This window comes from Artemia sp. Qi Xiang Cuo, chromosome 1, assembly GCF_049724085.1.
Source record: "Artemia sp. Qi Xiang Cuo chromosome 1, ASM4972408v1, whole genome shotgun sequence".
In the NCBI taxonomy this organism is placed as follows: domain Eukaryota; kingdom Metazoa; phylum Arthropoda; class Branchiopoda; order Anostraca; family Artemiidae; genus Artemia; species Artemia sp. Qi Xiang Cuo.
In genome coordinates this window covers 61378158-61401466 of record NC_142794.1, presented here as the reverse complement: position 1 = coordinate 61401466, position 23309 = coordinate 61378158, and the positions used below count along the sequence as shown (strand labels likewise).

The window sequence follows — 23309 nt, the reverse complement described above, 5'->3', positions numbered from 1 at the left end:
AGAGATGATGTTTGGCAACGAGGTCATCCAAATTTCAGGAGGGATGGGATTAAGAAAATGGGGCGGAGATTTAAGGAGACAAATTAGCATTATTAGGGATTATCATGAATACAGCCCACAAAACATGTGGGACCAGAAAAAATTTTCGTCTATTTTCGGTAGGACTAAAAACACAGAAAAGTCAATATCATCTTCAATATCATCATTTAGGCAATAAGTATCTAAAAGGATTTCCAGATAATATTTCAATCAGTATTTATCAGTAGGCTAACATCAGCCTGTTAACATCTCCGTCTTTTTAATGTTTAGACTTGAAATCAGTAAAAATAAGATGGTCATTGTAATGACAACGTTAACTACAATAGCTATTGTGGCCAATATCTAGTTTACAAATAAAACTAGAAATAACGTCAATTTCCATCAGGTTGAAAATCAAAAGAGATTTGGTGCAAAACGTTTGAAAAAAATCTTTCACTTAAGGGTTCAGTCCAAAAGTATAGTTGAAAAAGAGGATCAGGAGAATGTTGCGTGGAGTTATTTGCTTCCAATGCAAGAGCCACTATGACATGTTTCGTACACTTGTATCAGTAGTTTTATTTTATATCTTCAGTATTATTGCTTGAAATTTCAAAATTATCGCTCTGACATGGGCCCGCATCCTTGCTAATTGACAGTTATTTAAATATTTAACAGTCATTTGACGTTTTATGTTAAATTTAGATATTTGAGTAGCCATGAGGAAAAGAGGGCAAGATGGTCATTATATATGCTGCATTTTACAGCTCCCCCCTTACCAGTCGTAATTGGGATATTTGCCCCCTTTTTGAATGTCTTGAACTTTTGATTGGGTTATTTTACGAAAAAAAGAAGACAAAACGGGATTATTAACCTGGTATACTGTAAGTTTTAAGCGCTTTATAGTAATGATCTTGTGGGGTATACTTGCGGAAAACAAGCAAATTTAGAGGTTTTCAGATACAGAAAAAGTGCTCAACTCCGAAAGTCCCGAGGGTCAGAAGGTAGTAGTGAAAACAGTATGCATTGGTTTTTCTACTTTTCATCATATTCCTACTGACAATTAATGACCCATTCTCGACTGTTAATTTCTTTGCTTCTTTAGTTTCGGAGACCACACTGCCTTTCCATGACGATAAATAAAAGTTCAAATAGGGATAAAATCCTTTTAATAGACAGTGATGATGATAACAGTGATAGAAATTCACAAAAATACCAGATATTTCGGTCACATATGCAGTGAACGTCATCAGTAGTAAAACTACTGATTTTACTACTGATGACGGTCACTGCATTTGTGACCGAAATATCCAGTATTTTTGTGAATTTTTATCACTGTTTGTGAAACACTGTCTATTAAAAGGATTTTATTCCTATTTGAACTTTTATTTACTTTCTTTCTTTTTCTGCTAAAATGTTATTGTGACTGGTATACAAAATAATCACAGCTTAACTACAACACGTACAAAATAAATAGAGCTATTGTTTTGCCTCTTGACTGAAAATTCAATCAGATTCTCTTTTCATTTTTCAACCAGAATTTTGGCACTGTTTTGATCTTTGTCGTCGTTATACACGATTTTGACATCGTTTAAGTCAATTCCAAGTCGGAGGAGTCCATGATACCAAGGTCCTGTTTAAAATTCTCAGATTGAGCTTCAAAAAGCTTATATGAAAGTTCTGTTTTGCAGAAAAACAACTTTCTGTTCCTCGAGCTCTTTTGCAAGTTCCCAATTGTTCGTTTCTTCTCTTCAATTTCTCTGTATCTGAAAGCAGCTTTGTCTTTCTTCTACATTTTTTGTTAGCACCTTTTTTTTAATAAAGTTCTAAAACATTTTCTGGTTCTCCCAAGATCTTTACATCAATAAACAACTGCACGTCAAGCCTTACTGACTTCTCGGCCGTTCTATTTCTTTCATTCATAAGAATCTGAAGTGACTTCGAAAAACCACGCTCAACGCTCTGAGCTGCCGTGGCGAAAACAAGCTCTAGCTTCAAATAATTTGGCAATTACCATAAATTTGAATTATCTGTCGGATTTGTAATGCTAACCGAACTTATTCAGTGCTCATCAATTCTTGACGACGAATAAGAGAGAGCTACCTTCCTTAAGTCCAGAATAATAAATTTATTACATAGAGCATGTGACATTAGCCAGAAATAAAATAAAATCTTGAATTATTGCCCAGCAATTACTAGTAGACGAACAAAATGGCTAGACAACTCTGGCTTGAAACAATTACATAGCTTTCGGAAATGCAGAAATTTCACGCTACCTCTGTAAAAGGCATATTCTTCATCGCTGTTTTACTGAATTAAATCGAAAAACAAGTTTTTTCTACTGAAAGTAAGGAGCAACGTTAACGCTTAAAACGAACAGAAATTATTACGTATATGAGGGGGGTTCCCTCCTCAATACGTCGCTCTTCACGCTAGAGTTTTTTTTTTGTATTTTTAAAAAACCTTCTTATTGTTCTAGTTAACCAACCCTTGTTTTTCTGGAGTCGTTCTGGAAGGACTGGGACAAAAGGTCAAACTTTAGAGTAAAGAGCGAAGTTTTGAGGGAGGGACAACCCCCCTCATACACGTAATAATTTCTGTTCGTTTCAAGTTTAATGTTGCTCCTTACTTTCAGTTGAAAAACCTTGTTTTTTCATTAAATTTCTGATTGTTTTAAAATAATACCGGGAAATCCGGCACCCCTCCACGGAAACATCCTCTAGACAATTCAATCCCGGTGAAAATCTAACCGGACAATTACCATTAACATCTTTACATGTCAAATTGAATCGGCAAAGAGAAAATAAGAGAGATAAAAAATATTCCGTATGGGAATTCTGGCAAATTCCCTAATTGCAAAGTTTCCTCTGAAAAGTTCACCATTGGAAACTTCACTCCCAATGGATAATCCCCCCAGCGAAAAATTCCCCCCCTCACCACCCCAACAATGAATGCATACTTCCCAATAACAAATACTATACGTAGACAATAGACAAATTTAATAACTTAAAGTTCTTTTCTCGTGGTCATTGTATCTCCAAAGGCATAGTCATTGGATATTTCAACTATGCTGAACAGCCTCCAATCTTTTTGGTCACTTAATTGGCAAAAATATAAAATTCCACATTATTGAAGATTGGAGCTTGAAACCTCAACAATAGGGTTCTCTGATACGTTGAATCTAATGGTGTGATTTTCGTTAAGATTCATTGTCTTTTAAGGATGTTTTCCCCTTTTTTTTTAGAAAATCAGGCAAATTTTCTCAGGCTCGTAGCCTTCAATGGGTAAAACTAAACTTAAGAAATCTTATATATTTGGAATAGCATAATAAGCGGATTCTTTTCATATACCTACTAATATCAAATTCTGTATGTTAGAGTTTCGGTTACTATTGAGCAGAATCGCTCCTTACTTACAGTTCGTTACCACGAACTGTTTAAAACGAGAAAGTGAAACTGCTCAAAACGGTCATTCCTGACACATTTGAAGCTGGAATAACAAAAATGTATTTTACTTGTTTTGGAGCTAAAATAGACAAGAATAAAATTAATATTATTATAATTTTATTTCTACGAGTCTATGCTATTATTAATTCTATTCCAGTAATGCAAAGTTTAAAGGACTTACAGCAAGAAAAACCGTTATTTAAGCTGGGATTTAATATTATTTAGGACTTTAATTTCTTGAAGAAATTTATTAGATTCCATCCCAAGATCTACGCACAATCTGTCGCTAGTAATTGTAATTGTCGTAATTGTAGTGCGTTATACAAATCAAAAAAATTAAATATTGAAAAACAGGTATAATATTTTAAACAAAGACAAAAAAAAAAAAAACTGAAAAAATCTACACATTTCGGCTTCCCACCCAGAAGTCTTAATCAACGGGGAAAAAAATGTAAACAAAAAAAATAGAACAAACTAGCCCAAGTGAAACATAAAAAAAACAAAATAAAGATAACAACACAAACACGATAAAAAGTGAAAGACAAAAAGAAAACTCGCGGACTAAGAAAACTGAAACCAAAATTTCTGGATTTTTTTATTATCAAAGTTTATCTTTATTATTATTTTTGTCCACTGTTTTTGCTTAAAATATTGAGCCCGCTTTTCTATATTTTCATTTGTTTAAATTTGTAAGCCTTCAAGTACCTGTAAGTAGTTTAAAGATTAACGTTTTAGTAATTTTATTTAAATTCTACATGAGGGCCTTTGGTCTATCTTGAAAGGTAGTTGAGGCATGTGGATGATATTTTCATGAATCGATTAAGAATCTCAGTGATTCTCCATGAAGGTATTCAGAAGTATACATCTCCGACCCCTCCTTCTCCAAAAGGCACTGGACTTTGGTGATCTTTAACAATCTTTGCATTATAAAATTGAAACCTTGGGAAACAGATCTACAGCTCAATCAGGCACAAGGAAAGTGTCTTGAGCTTCATGCCTTTGCTTAATCCCAACTTATAATGTGTTAAAGATTTATAAATCTGTTAGTTAAATTTTGGGGAAAATACTTTGATATGGCTTAAAATCTTGCTGAAGTGATATATGTTACATTTTAAAATACTAGAGTGAATGAAAATGAGACTGAAAACCCAAAAGTAAGGTACAACTTTTCATTTTCCCAAATTTAGATAGGTTATCAATGGACACTTGTCATCAATGCAATCTTCTAGGCCCTAGCAATAAGAAAAGGGTAAAGATAGCCACTTTAAAATACCGTCCTTGGGTGTATTTTAAGCCCTGGATTCATTTCTGAAGGCTTCACTTACCTAATCCAATTACCTTCCAAGATAGCAAGAAGCCCCTCGACTAGAATTTTCCCTATTTATTTGCAAGGCAAAATCTAGACACACTACCACAATTATACAACCCTCTAGAATCCTTTTCATCAATACAGTGCGTTATAGAATCCCAAAAATAACATTAGTGGAAAAATTGCCCATACGCGATCCCAGTGATACTACCGCTAATCAAGAGATACCTCATCACTTCCCAGACTTTACAACCAATTTTGCAATGGCAATAACACTATATGTTAGCTTCAGAATCTCAAACTGCTTGAAATGGGGTGTGAGCGATCGATGGAAATAACTGAATATGCTGAATGACAAATCAAGGCTGACAATCTTAACCAGATATTACATGGAAAAAGATGGTGCTAAATAAGCCGTTGCTTTCAATGTAATGTTGACGAATCATAGGCGACTTAGCCCATACGCTTAACTAGGCGTCAGAATAAAGGGTTTTACCCTCCTCCCCACTCAAAGAGGCTTCTCTTTGTAAAAAACACGTAGTTTTAGGAAAAGCAAGGAATTAAACACTGCCCTTGGAAATAATTTGTTTTGACTATTTCATGCAGCTTGGGACATCAAAGGTATATATATTTCTCCAAAGTCTTGCAAATTTCTCAGCAAGTTATGAACAATAGCTTTGAGGGATGTTGTAGTAGGAATCAAGATAAGAGCTGTCAAAATCATCATTGGACAAAAATTTGATAATATAAACCTGCTCGAGTCTTTAAAGATTAAAATGAGTTTTGGGCGATTTCTCCTTGCTAGTCCCTAGAAGCGACATCTTTAACCCCTACAGCTAACTCAGTAGTTAACATCAGGAAGAAGAGCAAATTAGTGCCATTACTTTGAAAAACCTAACCAGTTTAAAATTTCATTCTTGCAATTTTGAACTAATGACTTGAACCAAACATGGATGGTGAAAGACAGCACCATTTAGTTTGCGATTTTTTGTCAAAACTTCGAAAGCTGTTTTCGAATTAATTTGATTTTGATAGCAATCCACCACAATTCATACCCTCATCATTATTATACCTATCGGCAGCAGTGGTGTCAATTCAACGAAATCAAAGGGGGGGGGGGGAGAATTTTTTTAATCTAGGAAGTACAAATTTGTCATTTTTCCAATTTATTTTCATTGATAGCACTAAAAGCAGACAATTTCATTGAAAAAAAGAAGGTATTTTACAAAATATAGGGGGAGGGTAAGTGCCCCTGCATTCCCTAACTAACAACACTGATCAGCAGACTGAGTTAACGTTTAACACTTGACTTGACTGTTCGAAAAAATTTGAATAAATACGCACAAGCCTCCTTTTCAAAAAACAAGTTTCTTCTCCTTCCTAACACAACAGGCTTTTCTGAATTGTCTACCTCGATTATTTGAAGGTGGTAATGTTCCAGTTCTGGCAAGCTTGCATCCAAATCTTCCAAGTTTAGTGCCAAATAAGATAGAGTCTCATCTTCAACGGAATAATTTGAAGGAGTAACAACTACAGAGAACTTGCCAATATGATAACACAAATTATTAGCTAGAAAAACAATATAAAATTTCTATTCGAAAAAGACAAACTGTTGCAAGAAAAGGGAATTCTCTTTTGACCATTCAGATGAAAATTTATCTATTTAAAGTGAGTGTTTACAATAGTCAGAGACAACGCTATAAAGTTCTAGTTCACTTTCTAAGAGTCAAAAGAGATCGGAGGGCAACTAGTCCCTCCTCCACGCCCTTTATTCCTCAAACCCATATGATAAGAACTTTGAGATAGCCATTTTTTTTTTAAAAAATACATCAAAGATCATTTAACGATAACTCCGAGGTCGACACAACCCCCGAGGGCCCGGGGGCAGGCGTTGTAAGTTAGGCCCTGGGGGTATATATGGTTCTTATGAAAAGGATGCCCGTATAAACTTCAGAGAGGGCTCATTTGATTGGAAATTGAAAGTTCGAGTTCACTTTTTAAGAGTCAAAAGAGATCCAAAAGATAACAAAACCTCAAAAGATCAAAAGAGTCAAACCATAACAAAAACTCAGGTGTCGACACAACCCCCCAGGGCCCGGGGGAAGGCGTTGTAAGTTATGCCCTGGGGACATATATGGTTCTTATGAAAAGAATGCTTGTACAAACTTCAGAGAGGGCTCATTTGATTATAAATTGAAATTTCGAGTTCACTTTTTAAGAGTCAAAAGAGATCCAAAAGCAACTAGCCCCCCCCCCCCACAATATTTTTCCAAACCCATCTGATGAAAATTTTGAGATAATCATTTTGTTAAAAATAGATCAAAGGTCGGATAAGAAAAACTCCGGTGTCGATGCCCCCCCCCCCGATACAACCTGGGGGCAGGCGTTCTAAGTTATGGCCTGAGGGCAGGTATGGTTCTTGTGAAAGCGATGCTCGTATTAACTTCATTGAGGGCTCATTTGATTGGAAATTGAAAGTTCTAATTCACTTTTTCAAAGTCAATTGATCGGAGGGTAACTAAACCCTCCCCCCCCCCGACGCCCTTTTCCCCAAACCCATCCGCTACAAATTTTCAGATAGCCATTTTATTAAAAATAGTTAAAAAATTAGATAACAAAAACTCCAGTGTCGACACAACCCCTCAGGTCCCGGGGGATAAGCGTTGTCCTGGGGACGCATATGGTTCTTATGAAAGGGGTGCTTGTATAACCTTCAGAGAGGGCTCATTTGATTGGAAATTGAAAGTTCTAGTTCACATTTTAAGAGTCAAAAGATATCCGACGGCAACTAGCTCCTCCCCACACACACTTTTTTTCCCCAAACCCAACCGATAAAAATTTTGAAATACCCATTTCGTTAAAAATATTTCAAAGGTTAGATAAGAAAAACTCCCGTGTCGACGCAACCCCCCAGGGGCGGCCGTTGTAAGTAATGCTCTGGGGGCATATATTGTTCTTACGGAAGGGATGCTTATATAAACTTCGGAGAGGGCTCATTTGATTGGAAATTGAAAGTTCTTGTTCACTTTTTAAGAGTCAAAAGAGATCGGAGGGCAACTAGCCCCCCCCCTCCACACCCTATTTTTCTCAAGCCCATCCGATAAGAACTTTGAGAGCCATATTTTCAAAATGGTTCAAAGATCATATAACAAAAACTCCGGGGTCGACACAATCCTTTAGGGCCCGGGGTAGGCGTTGTAAGTTTTACTCTGGAAGTATATATAGCTGTTATGGAATGGATGCTCGTATAAACTTCAGAGAGGGATCATTTGATTGCAAATTGGAAGTTCTAGTTGAGTTATTAAGAAAACATAACTGAACGCCTGCCCCCCCGGGGGCAGGCGTTCCAAGTTATGCCCTGGTGGCATATATGGTTCTTATGGAAGGGCTGCAAATATAAACTTCAGAGAGGGCTCATTTGATTGGAAATTGAAAGTCCTCTTTCAGTTTTTAAGAGTCAAAAGAGATCGAAGGACAACTAGCCCCCCTCCCCCCCACACCCATTTTTCCCTAGACCCATCCGATACAAATTTTGAGATAGCCATTTTTTTAAATAGTTCAAAGGTCAGATAATAAAAACTCTGGTGTCAACATAATCCCACTGGGCACGGGGGCAGGTATTGTAAGTTGTGTCCTGGTGACGTATATGGTTCTGATTAAAGAGATGCTACTATAAATTTCAGAAAGGGATCATTTGATTTGAAATTAAATGTTTTAATTCACTTCCTCAGAGTGAAAAGAGATCGGAGGGCAACTAACCCCCCCCCCTCCACGCCTTTTTCTTCCAGAAACCCATCCGATAAAAAATTTGAGGCGACCATTTTGTTAAAAATAGTTCAAACATCCGGTATTAAAACTCCGGGGTCGACACAACCGCCCAGGGCCCGAGGACAGGCGTTGTAAGTTATGCCATGGGGGCATATATGGTTCTTATTGAAGGGATACTCGTATAAACTTCAGAAAGAGCTCATTGGATTGAAAATGGGATGTTCTAGTTCACTTTTAAAGAGTAAAAAAAAAATCAAAGGGCAATAAGCCCTCCCCCCCCCCCCTCATCACACCCTTTTTTTCCCAAACCCATCCGATAAAAATTTTGAGATAGCCATCTTGTTAAAAATAGTTCAAACATCAGATAATAAAAACTCCGAGGTTGACAAACCCATGTTTTTACTTGGATTTTGTTACTTTGATGAAAAATTTTATTTTGAAAAAAAAAGTTTGATTTTGAAATAAAGGATTTTTAAAAACTTGAAAATTTTTTCAATTAAAAACGAACAAAATTAATTAAAAAAAAAACTTTCCGATATAGAAGTTTTTCAAAGAAAAGTAAAGGCTATTTTAAACTTAAGATCAGCAGATACAAATAGCTGTTAAAATCCAAACTCAAAACGACCAGAAATTACTATTAAAGAATAAACGAAACCCAAAACGAACAGAAATTGAATAAACAATCATAGCAAACAAACATTGAACAAGTAATGAATAAATAAATGAATAAATAATGAATAAATAAATCTTAAAATGAGTGAAACTTAAATTGAATATGCAAATCCAGCTCAAAATGAAAAAACATCACTACAAACAAGAGTTTGGGTATCGCCCCCTTCTCTGGCTGTAAAAGTCTAAAACCTACTGTGTCTTTTGCGCTTTACTGAAAGCTATCTTTGTCTTGAACATTCTAGGAAAGCATAAACAAAATAAAGTCGAACATTTGAAATATCCTTATATTAATTACGAAACTAAATATTAGTTAAAAATATTATTTTACTTTAGTTTAGTATTCCTTTTCAGTGCTGTAAGAACTGGAAAAGTACATATTTGTAATATAGTTTGTTTTCAGTGAAGTTACAATGACACAGTAGGCTTTAGGATTTTACAGTTAAGGAAGGGGGCAGTATCCAAAACTTTTGTTTGCAGTGAAACTATATTTGTCTTGAACAATATTAGAAAGAACTAATAAATTAAACTGAATATTTGAGGTAGCGTATAATGATGTTAATTGCTGAAAGCTCATCAGCTCAAAATTTTACTATAATTTTAATGTTTATTTTCAATGTTAAGTACAAAAGAGAATATTTGTAAAAAAATTCGTTTTCAGTAAGGCGCCAATAATGTAGTAGGTTTTGAACTTTTACAGTGAGATAAGGAGGCGATACCCAAACTCTTACTTGTTGAAATTTTTCCATGTTCCAAGTTGGATTCGCATATTTAGTTTATGTTTCACTTGCTTGAAGATTAGTTGATTTATGTACATCAGTATCTACGGTGTGTTCGTTTGCATTCATTATGTGTTTAATTTCTGTTCGTTTTGGGTTTCATTTATTCTTGTATAGTAATTTCTGGTCGTTTTGAGTTTGAATTTTAACAGGTACTTGTATATGCTGATCTTAGGTTTAAAATTGCCTTTAATTTTCTTTGGATAACTTCTCTTTCGGAAAGTTTTTTTTTAATTAGTTTCAACAAACATGCATCTTCTCGCACAATAGGCAACTGTATCAAAGATGTTTATCAGGGATACATTACGTTCTTGGTAACATATGGTATTCGATAATACAAGTCCAACACTTCAATTCCTAGTTTATTTTATTGTCTCCAAGTTTTTTTAATAGTTATTAGTTTTTACACGTCATATTCTCTAATCTTATTTACCATCTTGTTTATTTTTTTTTATGTAGCTTTCAGGTCCAGGCAAAACTGGACAAGGTTGAAAAACAAGAAATATCAATAGTTTCCTTGTAGCCACCCTGACCCCAAGACGTCACAAGGAGAACATCGGCTCTTATTTCTCATAAGATTTGGTCAACATCCGACAGCCTGTTTTAGTAGATAGCATTACGACAAAGATTTGAAGACCTCTTTCCACACAGGTGTTGGATCAGAAAAAGATTTCCTAAAGTCAAAATTAAGACAATTACCTTCACTTACAACCAAGTTTTACTGATATACGACGGCACATTTTGGTAAATATTTTGAAGAAAAAGAATTTAGGGACCCCCTCTCCTTGGAAAGGTCGAATTGGGTTCAAATCTTAAAAGGCAAAATGTTGAAAAATAGCTCTTAACTTCCAGCAGCTTTTACTTATATTTTACAATTCGTTTGGGTGGATGAATAGGTTCAAATACTTCAAGCCCCTCCCCAAGAATATAAGATTTAACAAATTGTTCTTGTAGATGTTCGTTTTGCCATGAATTTAGGAATCCCCCCCCTCATCTAAATTGTTCAGACCAAGTACACGTTCCCAAAAGATACGAAAAAGACACTAAATCTTACTTCCCACCAAGTTTGGTTTGGATCTAACAGCAGTTTAGGTAAACGTCGAGATGATAAGAATTAACAAATCCCTCTTTCCCAATGGAGGTAAGAGATTAACCTACAAAACAAACAACTAGAGTAATTACTCTTAGCCCTTGTTTTCATTCGGTGTTTTTTAGGGCAGAACGCATTACGAATCAACTAAATAAAAAAACAGTTTTATTATGTTGTGCAGAAAAAAAGAAGTTTTCTCGCCTTTTGGTCGGCTGATTATCTTTTTGTCCATAATAGATACTGACCATCTAGATTGATAAGGACCACTAGAAAATTCTCTAATATTTCCAACCAGTTTGTTAGAACTCGATAAAACATTCTGACAGAAATCGTGCTGACAAGAATTTAGGGACTGCCTCCTCCTGAAGAAATGATGATGGGCACTCCTTCCCCAAGAAAAAAGGCACAAATAAGACACTTACATTTGCTTCTCACCAAGTTTACTAGAGGTCTGACAAGCCCTTCTGCTAAATGTCCTGCAGACAAGAATTTAGAGGGAACCAACCCTTTTCCTTCGCCATAAAGATAGGATCAGTCCGGACACCAGAAAGCCACAGCAAAGGCATTAATCCTTACTTTCGAATAGTTTTGGTAGAGAACAGACAATCTTAATAATTGATGCCCTGATGATTTTTACTAGGGTACCCCTTCCCTCCCCTCAAAGGGCTTGATTATGCCCAGAAACCCAACAGTTACAACTAGGCTATTTACTCTTAATACCCACTAGGTATGGTTGAAATCTGACATCCCCTTCTGGTAGATGTCCGAATAAAAAGAATTTAGGAGCCCCTTTCCTTCCTCCACAAAAAAACAAATTAGGTCCTGATTCCCAAAAGAAATTAGGACACAAGCTCTGACACTCCACCACATTTGGTTCTGATTCAAATACCCTTTCTAGTATATGTCTTCATGACAAGAATTTAAGTCCCCTCCTAAATTTTCTGGCTTTAATTTCTGAGACATAAATTGAGAACAATCTATCAAAACCGACAATACGTATTACAATCTGCAGTTTCAACATCATCATTTCAAGGACTATTTACTGGAGATCTAGGATACATAATTTCTACTTAAAGATATAAAGTAGACAATACCATGCTGCAGGGCCTACATAAGTCTGAAATATTAATAGATACCTAATACATTTGCTTTCGGAGCAATGACAGTTTTGTTTTGTTTCTTTGTTACACTATTTAGTCAGCCAAAAAAAGCAGACTTTTTGCCTTGAAAAGTACATGAAATTTCACAAATTTTACAGCAATTCTTCTCCTTCATTGTATAATGCATAAAAGAAATGTTTGAAACTTCCCACTCTTACCATTACCAAACAGCAGATCATTCTTCACGATAAAAAAAAAAAAAAAAAAAAAAAAAAAAAAAAAAAAAAAAACTAGAAAACAGTAGAATGAACTTCCTCCCAGCATAGTAAATTACCAAGCTAAAAATGTCTAAAAATTGGTTAACATATTTGTTAAAAACTTCATTTAAGTATTGTAGTATTGTCGACAATTTGGTAGAGAGAAGGTCTTTACCAAAATGTTGGTTTTCTTACCTGGCAGTGAACATTCCTTTGCAATAACTTTAGCCAATTCACCACCATTGAAACTTTTGACTTTCAGGATCAATCGAACGTCTTGAACAATCTGGAAGCTCTCTCTTAAAGATTCCACCTCTTTATAAGGAAGTTATTGTCGGTAAACTTCTGTTGTTTTCCACCACAATGGAAGACCCAGACCAAGCATAATGAAAATAAACAAATGGGATGCATATTGGGTTTCTAAAAATAACATAAAATAGATTGACTTAAGGGACACTTTGAATTCTACTTCACTTATAACCAATAACAAAGAAAACAAAATGCTTGCACTACAGGACTACAGCCAGTATTTTGCTATCTGAGGGGCTCCATACTTTATTGGGGAAGGAGTTACAAACACGAAATGCTTTTCTACAGCCACAAAAAATCTCAGTCAATAAATTGGTCAAGCTGGTATCAAGGATCCTCTTTTGGCATCTCCCAGCTATTAGGCAAACTTTGCATTCCACTTAGACTCCACATTACCATACTATGATTTTGTGATGGGAATGTCGTCTTCTCTGCATTGTTGGGTGAATCTGTATGGGTTATTTGCAGAGTATTAAGGGCAAGATTAAGATTTTCAGGATCACCTTTTAGCTTGGCAGATTCTTTGAGAGATACTGTGTAGTTGAATATCAGCTACTGAATAAATGTGGGTGATCCTCTGCAATTCGGTAATGGTGTGAGACTGAGCTTTCATTTTATGTTTTGGGGAGAGAGTGCTACTCATTTAACCCTGGGCTGCATAATAATATCTGGCTTCTTGAGTAAAAATGACTGGAAAGCTTTAGAAAGTTTGGAAAGCCTCTCTACCCTTTAGTGTAAAGAGCCTCTGACAGCTGATTCTGGTTGTTTAGGTTGCCTTAGGAACAAAATATAAGCATGCTCCTTGCTCTAATACCCTAAGTCCAAGAAATATGCTGATGCTGAACTTTCTTCCCTTGTAGAAACATATCTCTCCTGTTTAAGGGAAGAAATTGCTAAGCCCCATTAAGAATGACCATAATTGTGTCATAACTATAATATCAATTGCTGTAGTGGTTTCTAGTATGGGATTAATTTAAAAAAAAAGTTTTTCCAAGGGAAGTAAAGAGCAAAGTTGAAACTTAAAACAAACAAAAATTATTACTTCACAGCCTATCAAGAACATATCAATAAAACTAGTTCAAATAAATCAACTGGTGATATTTCCCTATGTTTGTAGGATTACAAAAAACTAGAATTTTTCTGAAACCATAAAACAATATAAGAGTTTTGGTATGGTAAAAGTAAACCATTTAAGAACACTTTTAAAAGTATAAAAGTAAAGCATATTTAGATTATTGCTTTATTTTTATTTCATTTAATTTGGCATCACTTCTGCACAAAGAGCTTGGTTCAACGATTGACTGTCGTTTTGGATCTGAAAAGGACAATTTATGATTATTTTGTAGACAAGTTCAAAGAGAAGCAATCTTGTTAATATTAAGAGACTCGTTTTAGGATTTTTATCACAACATGAAATTCTCCATTTTATGGAGGCAAATTTTCTCAGCCTTATAGCTTTCAATGGGTAACACTAAACTTAATGAACCTTATATATTTGGAATCAGCATAATAAGCTAATTCTTTTGATATATCTATCGATATCAAAATTCAGTTTTTTAGTTTCAGTTCCTTTTGAGCTGCATTTCTCATTACTTACAGTTTGTTACCAAAAACTGTTTGAAACAGATAATCTATTCCTGTTTTTTTGTATAGACAGAACAGAAACAGGTACTTTGAAAAACAACAGAAACATTACCAATGCTTATTCAAAAGTAGACAAAGCTTGAATAAATAAATAGTCTAAATAATTATCATTTGAGATTACTTTGGGCTTATATTTCAAATAAAAAAAATGTAAAAACTATCTTACAATATTCATAACTCAGCTAACAAGCAAAGTAGAATATTATTTTCAATATAGCTATAGTTTTTCAATCAATTATTTTGATTCAATTATTTGATATTCACCTAATTCCTTATGGTGGTATTCTTGTTGGGCAGCTCCACAGAGGGATACATTTTCATTAAATAAAAATAGCAGCATTACATTCCTTATTTCATGCTTTTCTTCAATATAAATAGTCCTCACCACGACAAGGCACTCTCCCCCTTCCCTGATTGTCCCATATAATGATGTGTTCCTTTGTTGTTTATCATCTTGTAATGTACAATGTATTCTTTGTTAAACCAAGTGTGCTGAATTCCTAACTTGTGTAAACCTCACTACCTAAGTGATTTCAATGACAGATAGAGAAATTTATTATAAAAAACAAACAATAACATTTCCAAATAACATTTAAATTTTAGAAGTCAGGTGAGATAGAAAAAAGAAAGAAAAATAAGACCCCAAGAAGTAAAAATCTTGTCTGAGGGGCAAATAAACTAAAAATAAATAAATAAATAACACACTCCCTAATCAGCATCACAAACCTGAAAAAAAAAACAATTTAGACAGATTTATTATTTTATTCATACCCTAAAATACTTTAATCATTTATTTATCCCCAAAAGAAATAACACATACTTTTTATATCCAACTTCCCTATGAGGCAAAAAAAAAAAAAAAAATCAACTATGTCAAAACAACCAGCAGAGCATTAGTCTTTACGAAATATTGTGTTTCATAATCATAGACCAAAAATATCAAATTTCCCAAACTCTCAAAACATGAAAGATTTGTACCATGTTGTATCTTAAAAATAATCAAAAGTGTGTATAACTCTCTTAACCTAGAAGCTGGTAGTATCCTTACTGTTAGGTGCTGTTTTCCATATCCAAAGGTTGTAGGTGAACTAACAATCCAACAGGATTGTTGTATAGAAGATGTAATGAATGCTACTACATGTACTGTAGTAGCCAAATGCTACTACAGTTAAGTATATATGAATGAACAAGGGAAAAATAAAAAACTTCATTTTTAATGGAACTCTGGCAAAAAGGTGTCACTTTAGGATCCAATTCAGGACTTTAAACTGACTTTCAATGGTGTAGGACATGAATTAGATTGGGAAAAAGATACTGGTACCTTTTCTAATAAAATAATCACTCTTATTTCTGTTAAAATCCAGCCCCTACGAGGGGCCAGATATAGTCCTAGGCTACATGCAAAACCTTGCTGATTTTGAGTGTTTTCCTAATTTTTGTCCTTATCTCTCATAGATATAGTTGGTTCATAACATCAAATAAAGCTAGTCTGAACAAAGAACCCCAAAACAATAAAATTTTGAGCCAACAAGAAAACAAATCTCAGCATATTGATTTTTGATATCTGATTTTTTTTTTCCCCAAACAACTGGGTTATGGATGGGGCTTTTGTCTCCCTGCCCCATAGCAAATTAAGCCCCTGTTCCCAAAGATAACCAATAATCAAACTATGGCAAATAAAAAGCAAATATAGATTAATTTGGTGCTTATGTCTTATAGCCACCACACTTGAGTTCTTGGTCTGAGTAGAACCAGTTTCTTTTTGTATCTCAGTATTTACTTGGTGAAAATCAGCTTAGGGTGAGAGAGATAAAATACAATGTAGATATATTTTGATTAAATATTTTGTACATAGAGTGGGTATTTTGGTTAGGTTAGAAACCATTTAATATAATGCATTCTGGGCAGCCTGATTTCCATAATTCTCTGTTGCAGTTTCCATAAGTTTGTTACTAAAGTATTTTATTTTCATCATATTTAGATATATTTCATTAATATTAACCTAACTTCACTTCTTGAGTGTGGTGGCTATAAGACATAAGTACCATTAGTTTAAAATGTTTCTTAATCTAGTTTGTATTTTCTCTTTTTTTTTACCTTTCTGAATAAATGTGATAACATTGGAGTGCTAGGACTCCTCTGAAGGAGAAACATTAATAAAATATAAGCAGCATCAGAGTATTTCTTCTTTTATGCTGACTCAAATATCATGGTTGAGTTTCTGACAATGAACATCCTCTCCCTCTGATGATTCTGTATATAGACCTAGGATGTATATCAAACTAACAGAAAACATTACAATAATGAAACTTTTATTTTACATATAGCCTACAACATGTTTTTATTAATCCATTATCATGTTTCATTCTATTGCTATTCACATTTTAGGTCATCTAAAATAAATTTTATATCCAGCCTAATATTGCAAAACATCACTAGGGCAGAACTGGATATCTTCAAGTCTAGACAAGAGCCCATTGTTACACAATGCATCAAGAGATGAAAAACAACAACAAAGCATTATATTTGCCAATATCTGCAATTTGCACAAAATACAAAAACTTATGAACTGTCATTGACAGATACTAGCATGTTGTTTGCTAGTATCCATTGATGGCAGTTCATAATTTTTTGGATTTTGTGCAAATTTCAGATAGGCCTATTGGCCAATGACTTGCTTTTATGGTTGTAAGGTATTTGGTTTTAATTGTTGTAATTTTTAGCTTTTATTGAATTTTATTCATCTTTTAATTTTTTGGGTTTTCCATTGGTTTTTTTGGTTTTTTTTCTTTACATTGACTTTCTGGGTTTGTTTTTGTTGTATCTTTTTTCTTTGGCACTTTTCTTGAATACATTAGCCTATTTTGCTTTGCACTGAAGAAGAGAGGTGGTTGTCCTCTCAAAATATTCACTTTTTATATTTATTCAGTATTCTTGTTTGGCCTTAAAAATCCCACTTTTGATCATTTCCTTTTCTTATATTATGGCAGGCCAATGTGGTGTAAGAAATTATCTAGCATTACTTTAAGGTTTTGCTAGACTGAACATAAGGAACCTCAAAAAAATATACCAGGATGAAATTATCTCCTGGCTCCCATCTCCGGGTTTATCTCCCTGACCTAAAATTGCTTACCCTATAGCTCTGAAAATAAAAATTATCCTTAAAAAAACTGCTGAAACTTACAGCAGCAGCAGCGGATTTCGGACCTTTCTTGACAGTAAATGTCACTTAGGTCCTCATTCAATGGTTTCTCAAAATTTCACTTTATAAAGTTACAGCTCTTACAGCCTGAAACTTACAGCTCTCAACTGATACCAAATTTTTGAATTTTTTTGCTGTTTTTGATATCTTACTTAAAAGTACAAATATAAGCATTAACTTAAAATTAATGACTGAAATATTTTTTTTGACAGAATTTTTCATTTTTATTTAGAATTTCTGTGTTAGATGCTTTCCAATTAGGTGCTACATCACAATATTAAAGCAAATTGTTATTTTAACTGTTAGGCCTATGGAGGTGGAGGGAAAAAAATTGTATTGCTTCATTTTTTATCCAAAAACAATCAATCAGCACATCATTTGAAAGCTATTTTTATTCTGAACATATTGCAAAGGTTATTTTTACATCAAACCTAAAACGGCCCCATAAATCCTCTTTTGCCTCCCATCTCCCCTTTCCTCCCAAACCCTCCTTTTATAAACAAGTAAAAAGAAAATTCGTAAAGAGACTTGATATAGTAAGATATCTTAAATGGAAAAGTTTTAATTGCCTAGGACTGTAATATCTCCAAAAACCCCCCTACCCCTAAATAACATTATAACGCAAATAAAAACAAGACAAATTTAAATTTTGTTAAAAAACTATTGGATAAAACTTGGATATTTAAAATCTTTATGTGAGGAGCTTTCAAATGAGGTGTCGCATGACTATATTCAATTATATTTTATCTTTACTGTTACAGAGGTAGCCTAGAGGTAGCCCAAATGATGTCTTTCATTTTTTGTCAAAGCTTACGAAACAGCACATCATTTGAGAGCTATCCTTCTTCTGAACATGTTCTTAGTATTGTTTTCTAAATTAAACCTGCAAGGGCTACACAAATCCTCTTTTACCTCCCATCTCTCCCTTCCTTCCAAACCCTCTTGATAAAAACATGGAAACTTAAATTTTTCAAAAAAATATTTTGTAGTAAAATAAATCTTCAATGGAGAAGTATTTATCGTCTAGGACTTTTCTAGCTCCATACGCCATCCTACTCCTGAATATAAGTACCTAACAAATAAAAACATGTAAAATTTAAATTTGGTTCAAAAACAATAGACTTCGATATTTAAAATCTTTATGTCAGGAGCTTTCAAATGAGGTGTTGCATTACTATATTCAATTATATTTTATTTTTATCGTTATGGAGGTAGTCTAGAGGTAAACCAAATGAGGTTTTTTGCTTTTTGTCAAAGCTTATCAAACAGCACATCATTTGAAAGCTACCCTTCTTCTGAACATGTTTCTAGTGTCGTTTTCTGAAAGAAATATAAAATGGCCGCACAAATCTTCTTTTGCCTCCAATCTCCCCGTTCCTCTCAAACCCTCCATGCCAAAACAAGAAAAATGAAAATTCGTAAAGAGATTTGTTATAGTAAGATATATCTTAAATAGAGAAGTTTTCCTTGCCTAGGAATGTCCTAGCTCCATAAAACCCCCACCCCTAAATATAAGTACCTCCCAAAGAAAAACATGGCAAATTTAAATTTGGTTCAAAAATTATTGGATAAGAATTGGATATTTAAAATCTTTATAGCAGGAGCTTTCAAATGAGGCGTCGCATGACTATATTCAATTATATTTTATCTTATCTGTTACAGAGGTAGGCCAAATGAGGTCTTTCATTTTTTGTCAAAGCTTATGAAACAGCACATCATTTGAAAGCTATCCTTCTTCTGAACATGTTCCTAGCGTTGTTTTCTACATTAAACCTAAAAGGGCCACAAAACATGTTTAAAAGAAAGAGAACTTTCAAATGATTTGCTGATTAATAGCTTTTGAATAAATAATGAAGCAACAAAATTGGTTTGCCTCCACCTCAATAGGCCTAACAGTTAAAATAATATTTTTTTTAATATATTGATGTAGCACCTCATTGGAAAGCTCATAACAAAGGAATTCCAAATAAAACTTAAAAAGTCTGTAAAAAAAAATATTTCAGTTATTAAATTTAAGTTAACCCTTATATTTTACTGTTAAGTAAAATATAAAAAACAGCAAAAAAATTCAAAAATTTGGTATCAGTTGAGAGCTGTAAGTTTCAGCAGTTTTTTTTAAGGATAATTTTTATTTTCAGAGCTATAGGGTAAGCAATTTTAGGTCAGGGAGATAAACCCGGAGATGGGAGCCAGGAGATAAACCCGGAGATGGGAGCCAGGAGATAACTTCATCCTGGTTCTTTTACCCTATTTAACAAAGAATAAAAAAAATCTTGCAGCACTTATGACATAGACTAAGTCACTTTCAAAGTTATGAAAACTAAAGCCTTAACATTAAGATTGTTTCTGCAGCTGAATACATTTTTAAACTTTTTTTTTTGTTTGTTTGACAAACATGGATCTACTGACAGGAAAAAACTTTTATGGACCAAATTTGTATTTCTAGAATTAAAAGTCATCCGAATTTCTTCTAAATTTGAAGCCTTGGGGGAGAAGGGAAAGGTTCATTTGTCTACCCTCTCACCCCAACTATAAATTTTCTAGCATGTAGGTGTACATGTGGGTCAATATCTACGAAATCATATTATTGAGTTAGGACAAAAGTGAATAAACCATTTGATGCCTTTTTTTATACTGATTATGAATGTAATAAGTATTTCTATCGGAAATGAGTTTCAGTCCCCCCCCCCCTCCTATATAGGCCAGTTCAGGGTTTGGTTAGGTCTAGCCTATATAGGGGGGGGGCTGAAATTCATTTCCGATAGAAATACTTATTATATTCGTAATCAGCATAAAAAAAGGCATTGAATGTTGTATTCACTTTATTCCTAACTCAATAGCCTAATATGACTTCGTAGATATTGACCTACATGTGTATAAAATTGATTAAGTACTTACTGGAGTGTGAATAATAAAATTGTTGTATGTACGTTCCCTTGAATATGACTTCAGAAGTAGGCAATTTATAAGCAATGTGGCACCGACCGAGAAATTCGAATAGTTTAAAAATGAATTTCTCTGTCAGAGCCACATTGCTTATAAAAAGAACTGACTGTATTTCTAGTCTCTAACAATTGTCGAATTTCCACATTATACGATCTATTAGCTAATTCATATTCCATTAAGGATAAAACCATATTTCTCTTAAATTACTTCAATCTTCTTCTCTTCTTCTTTCACATCAATAGCTGCGTTTTTTATCTCATGGAAGGTTCCTGTGAAATGGATACTCGAGCTCCATTTGACCGTTTTTCATCGCCTGGCAAACGAGCAAATGCGAAAGACATCCAGGAGATAAAAAACGGCTTTTTTCGCTAATTTAGTGGGAAATTCAAAAGGAATAGAACATGGACTCAGTAAAAGCATTCATCCTTTTTGAACCACTTACAAACGATGAGCAGGAATCTACTGAATCTCTTGGTGAGAAACTTTTGATCCAAATCATCATTTCTTTGTTTCTATATGACTGAGGTACAGGAATAACCCTGCACCTCAATAGAGAATTGAGGTTACTTGTTAACCTCAGAGGTTAATCTATTTATGTTACTTGTTATAGTAACATACATCTTAAATGGAGAAGTTTTCCTTGCCTAGGACTTTTCTAGCTCCATACGCCCCTCCAACCCTGAATATAAGTACCTCCCACAGAAAAACATGTCACATTCAAGTTTGGTTTAAAAACTGTTGCAAAAGGCTTCGACGTGGCAAATGTGTGACATAAGATGTCAAATAAGGGATCGCATGACTCTATTCAAAAAGATTTTGTTTTTTATTGTTATGGAGGTAGTCTAGAGGTAGACCATATGTGGGTTTTCGATTTTTGTCAAAGCTGATCAAACAGCTCATCATTTGAAAGCCACCCGTCTCCTGAACATGTTTCTAGCGTTATTTTACGGAACAAATATAAAAGGGCCGCACAAAACCTCTTTTTCCTCCACTCTCCCCTTTCCTCTCAAACCCACCATGCCAAAACAAGAAAAATGATAATTCGTTAAGAGATTCGTTATAGTAAGATATATCTTAAATAGAGAAGTTTTCCTTGCCTAGGAATGTCCTAGCACCATAACCCCCCCACCCCTAAATAAAAGTAACACCCCAAGAAAAACATGGCGAATTTAAATTTGGTTCAAAAACTATTGGATAAACATATATATTTTAAATCTTTATAGAAGTATTTACCAGTTAAAGCCGTGAAGTGCGCGAGTAAATTATATTTCACCCTCACGATTACTTAGGTCGCCCAAATGATTTCATTCATTTTTTGTCGATTATCAAGAAACATAAAATCTTATAAAATCTCCACTTATTCTGATCTTTTTCATAACGTTGTTTTCTACATTAAACCAAAAAGTGCCACACAAAATGTTTAAAAGAAAGATAGCTTTCAAATGATGTGCTGATTGATAGCTTTTACATAAAAAATGAAGCAACAAAATTTGTTTGCCTCCACCTCAATAGGCCTAAGTTAAAATAATATTTTTTTTTAATATTGTCATGTAACACCTCATTGGAAAGCTCCTAACACAGGAATTCCAAATAACAATGAAAAATTCTGTCAAAAAAAATATTTCAGTCATTAATTTTAAGTTCACGCTTATATTTGTACTTTTAAGTAAAATATCAAAAACAGCAAAAAAATTCAAAAATTTGGTATCAGTTGAGAGCTGTAAGTTTCAGCAGTTTTTTTCAAGGATAATTTTTATTTTCAGAGCTATAGGGTAAGCAATTTTAGGTCAGGGAGATAAACCCGGAGATGGGAGCCAGGAGATAACTTCATCCTGGTTCTTTTACTCTATTTAACAAAGAATAAAAAAAATCTTGCAGCACTAATGACATAGACTAAGTCACTTTCTAAGTTATGAAAACTAAAGCCTTAACATTAAAATTGTCTCTGCGGCTAAATACATTTTTAAACTTTTTTTTTTTGTTTGACAAACATGGATCTAGTGACAGAAAAAAAACTTTTATGGACTAAATTTGTATTTCTAGAATTAAAAGTCGTCCGAATTTCTTCTAAATTTGCAGCCTTGGGGGAGAAGGGAAAGGTTCATTTGTCTACCCTCTCACCCCAACTATTAATTTTCTAGCATGTAGGTGTACATGTGGGTCAATATCTATGAAATCATATTATTGAGTTAGGACAAAAGTGAATACACCATTTGATGCCTTTTTTATGCTGATTACGAATATAATAAGTATTTCTATCGGAAATGAGTTTCAGCCCCCCCCCTATATAGGCCAATTCAGGGTTGGGTTAGGTGTGGGATAGCCGCTACCGAGGGGGGGGCGCTGAAATTAATTTCTAATAGAAATGCTTATTATATTTATAATCAGCCTAAAAAAAGGCATCAAATGGTGTATTCACTTTATTCCTAACTCAATAATATGATTTCGTAGATATTGACCTACATGTGTATAAAATTGATTAAGTACTTACTGGAGTGTGAATAATAAAATTGTTGTATGTACGTTAAATAGAGAAGTTTTCCTTGCCTAGGAATGTCCTAGCTCCATAAGCCCCCCACCCCTAAATATAAGTACCTCCCAAAGAAAACATTTCAAATTTAAATTTGGTTAAAAAAATATTGGATAAGACTTGGATATTTAAAATCTTTATAGCAGGAGCTTTCAAATGAGGTGTCGCATGACTATATTCAATTATATTTTATCTTCTCTGTTATAGAGGTAGGCCAAATGAGGTCTTTCATTTTTTGTCAAAGC

General features: G+C 34.1%; 1 protein-coding gene across 1 annotated transcript in view; it reads right to left on the bottom strand.

Moving 5' to 3' along the window:
- The window catches only part of LOC148956556 (GPI-anchor transamidase component PIGS-like), a 105989-nt gene that overhangs the window by 55095 nt on the left and 27585 nt on the right, over window positions 1-23309 (bottom strand). Inside the window, exons 2-3 of the mRNA XM_089091206.1 lie at window positions 12629-12746; window positions 6115-6339 (exon numbers count right to left, since the gene is read on the bottom strand). Coding sequence (XP_088947332.1) covers window positions 6115-6339; window positions 12629-12746 — 343 coding nt within the window. The remainder of the gene's footprint in view (window positions 1-6114; window positions 6340-12628; window positions 12747-23309) is intronic.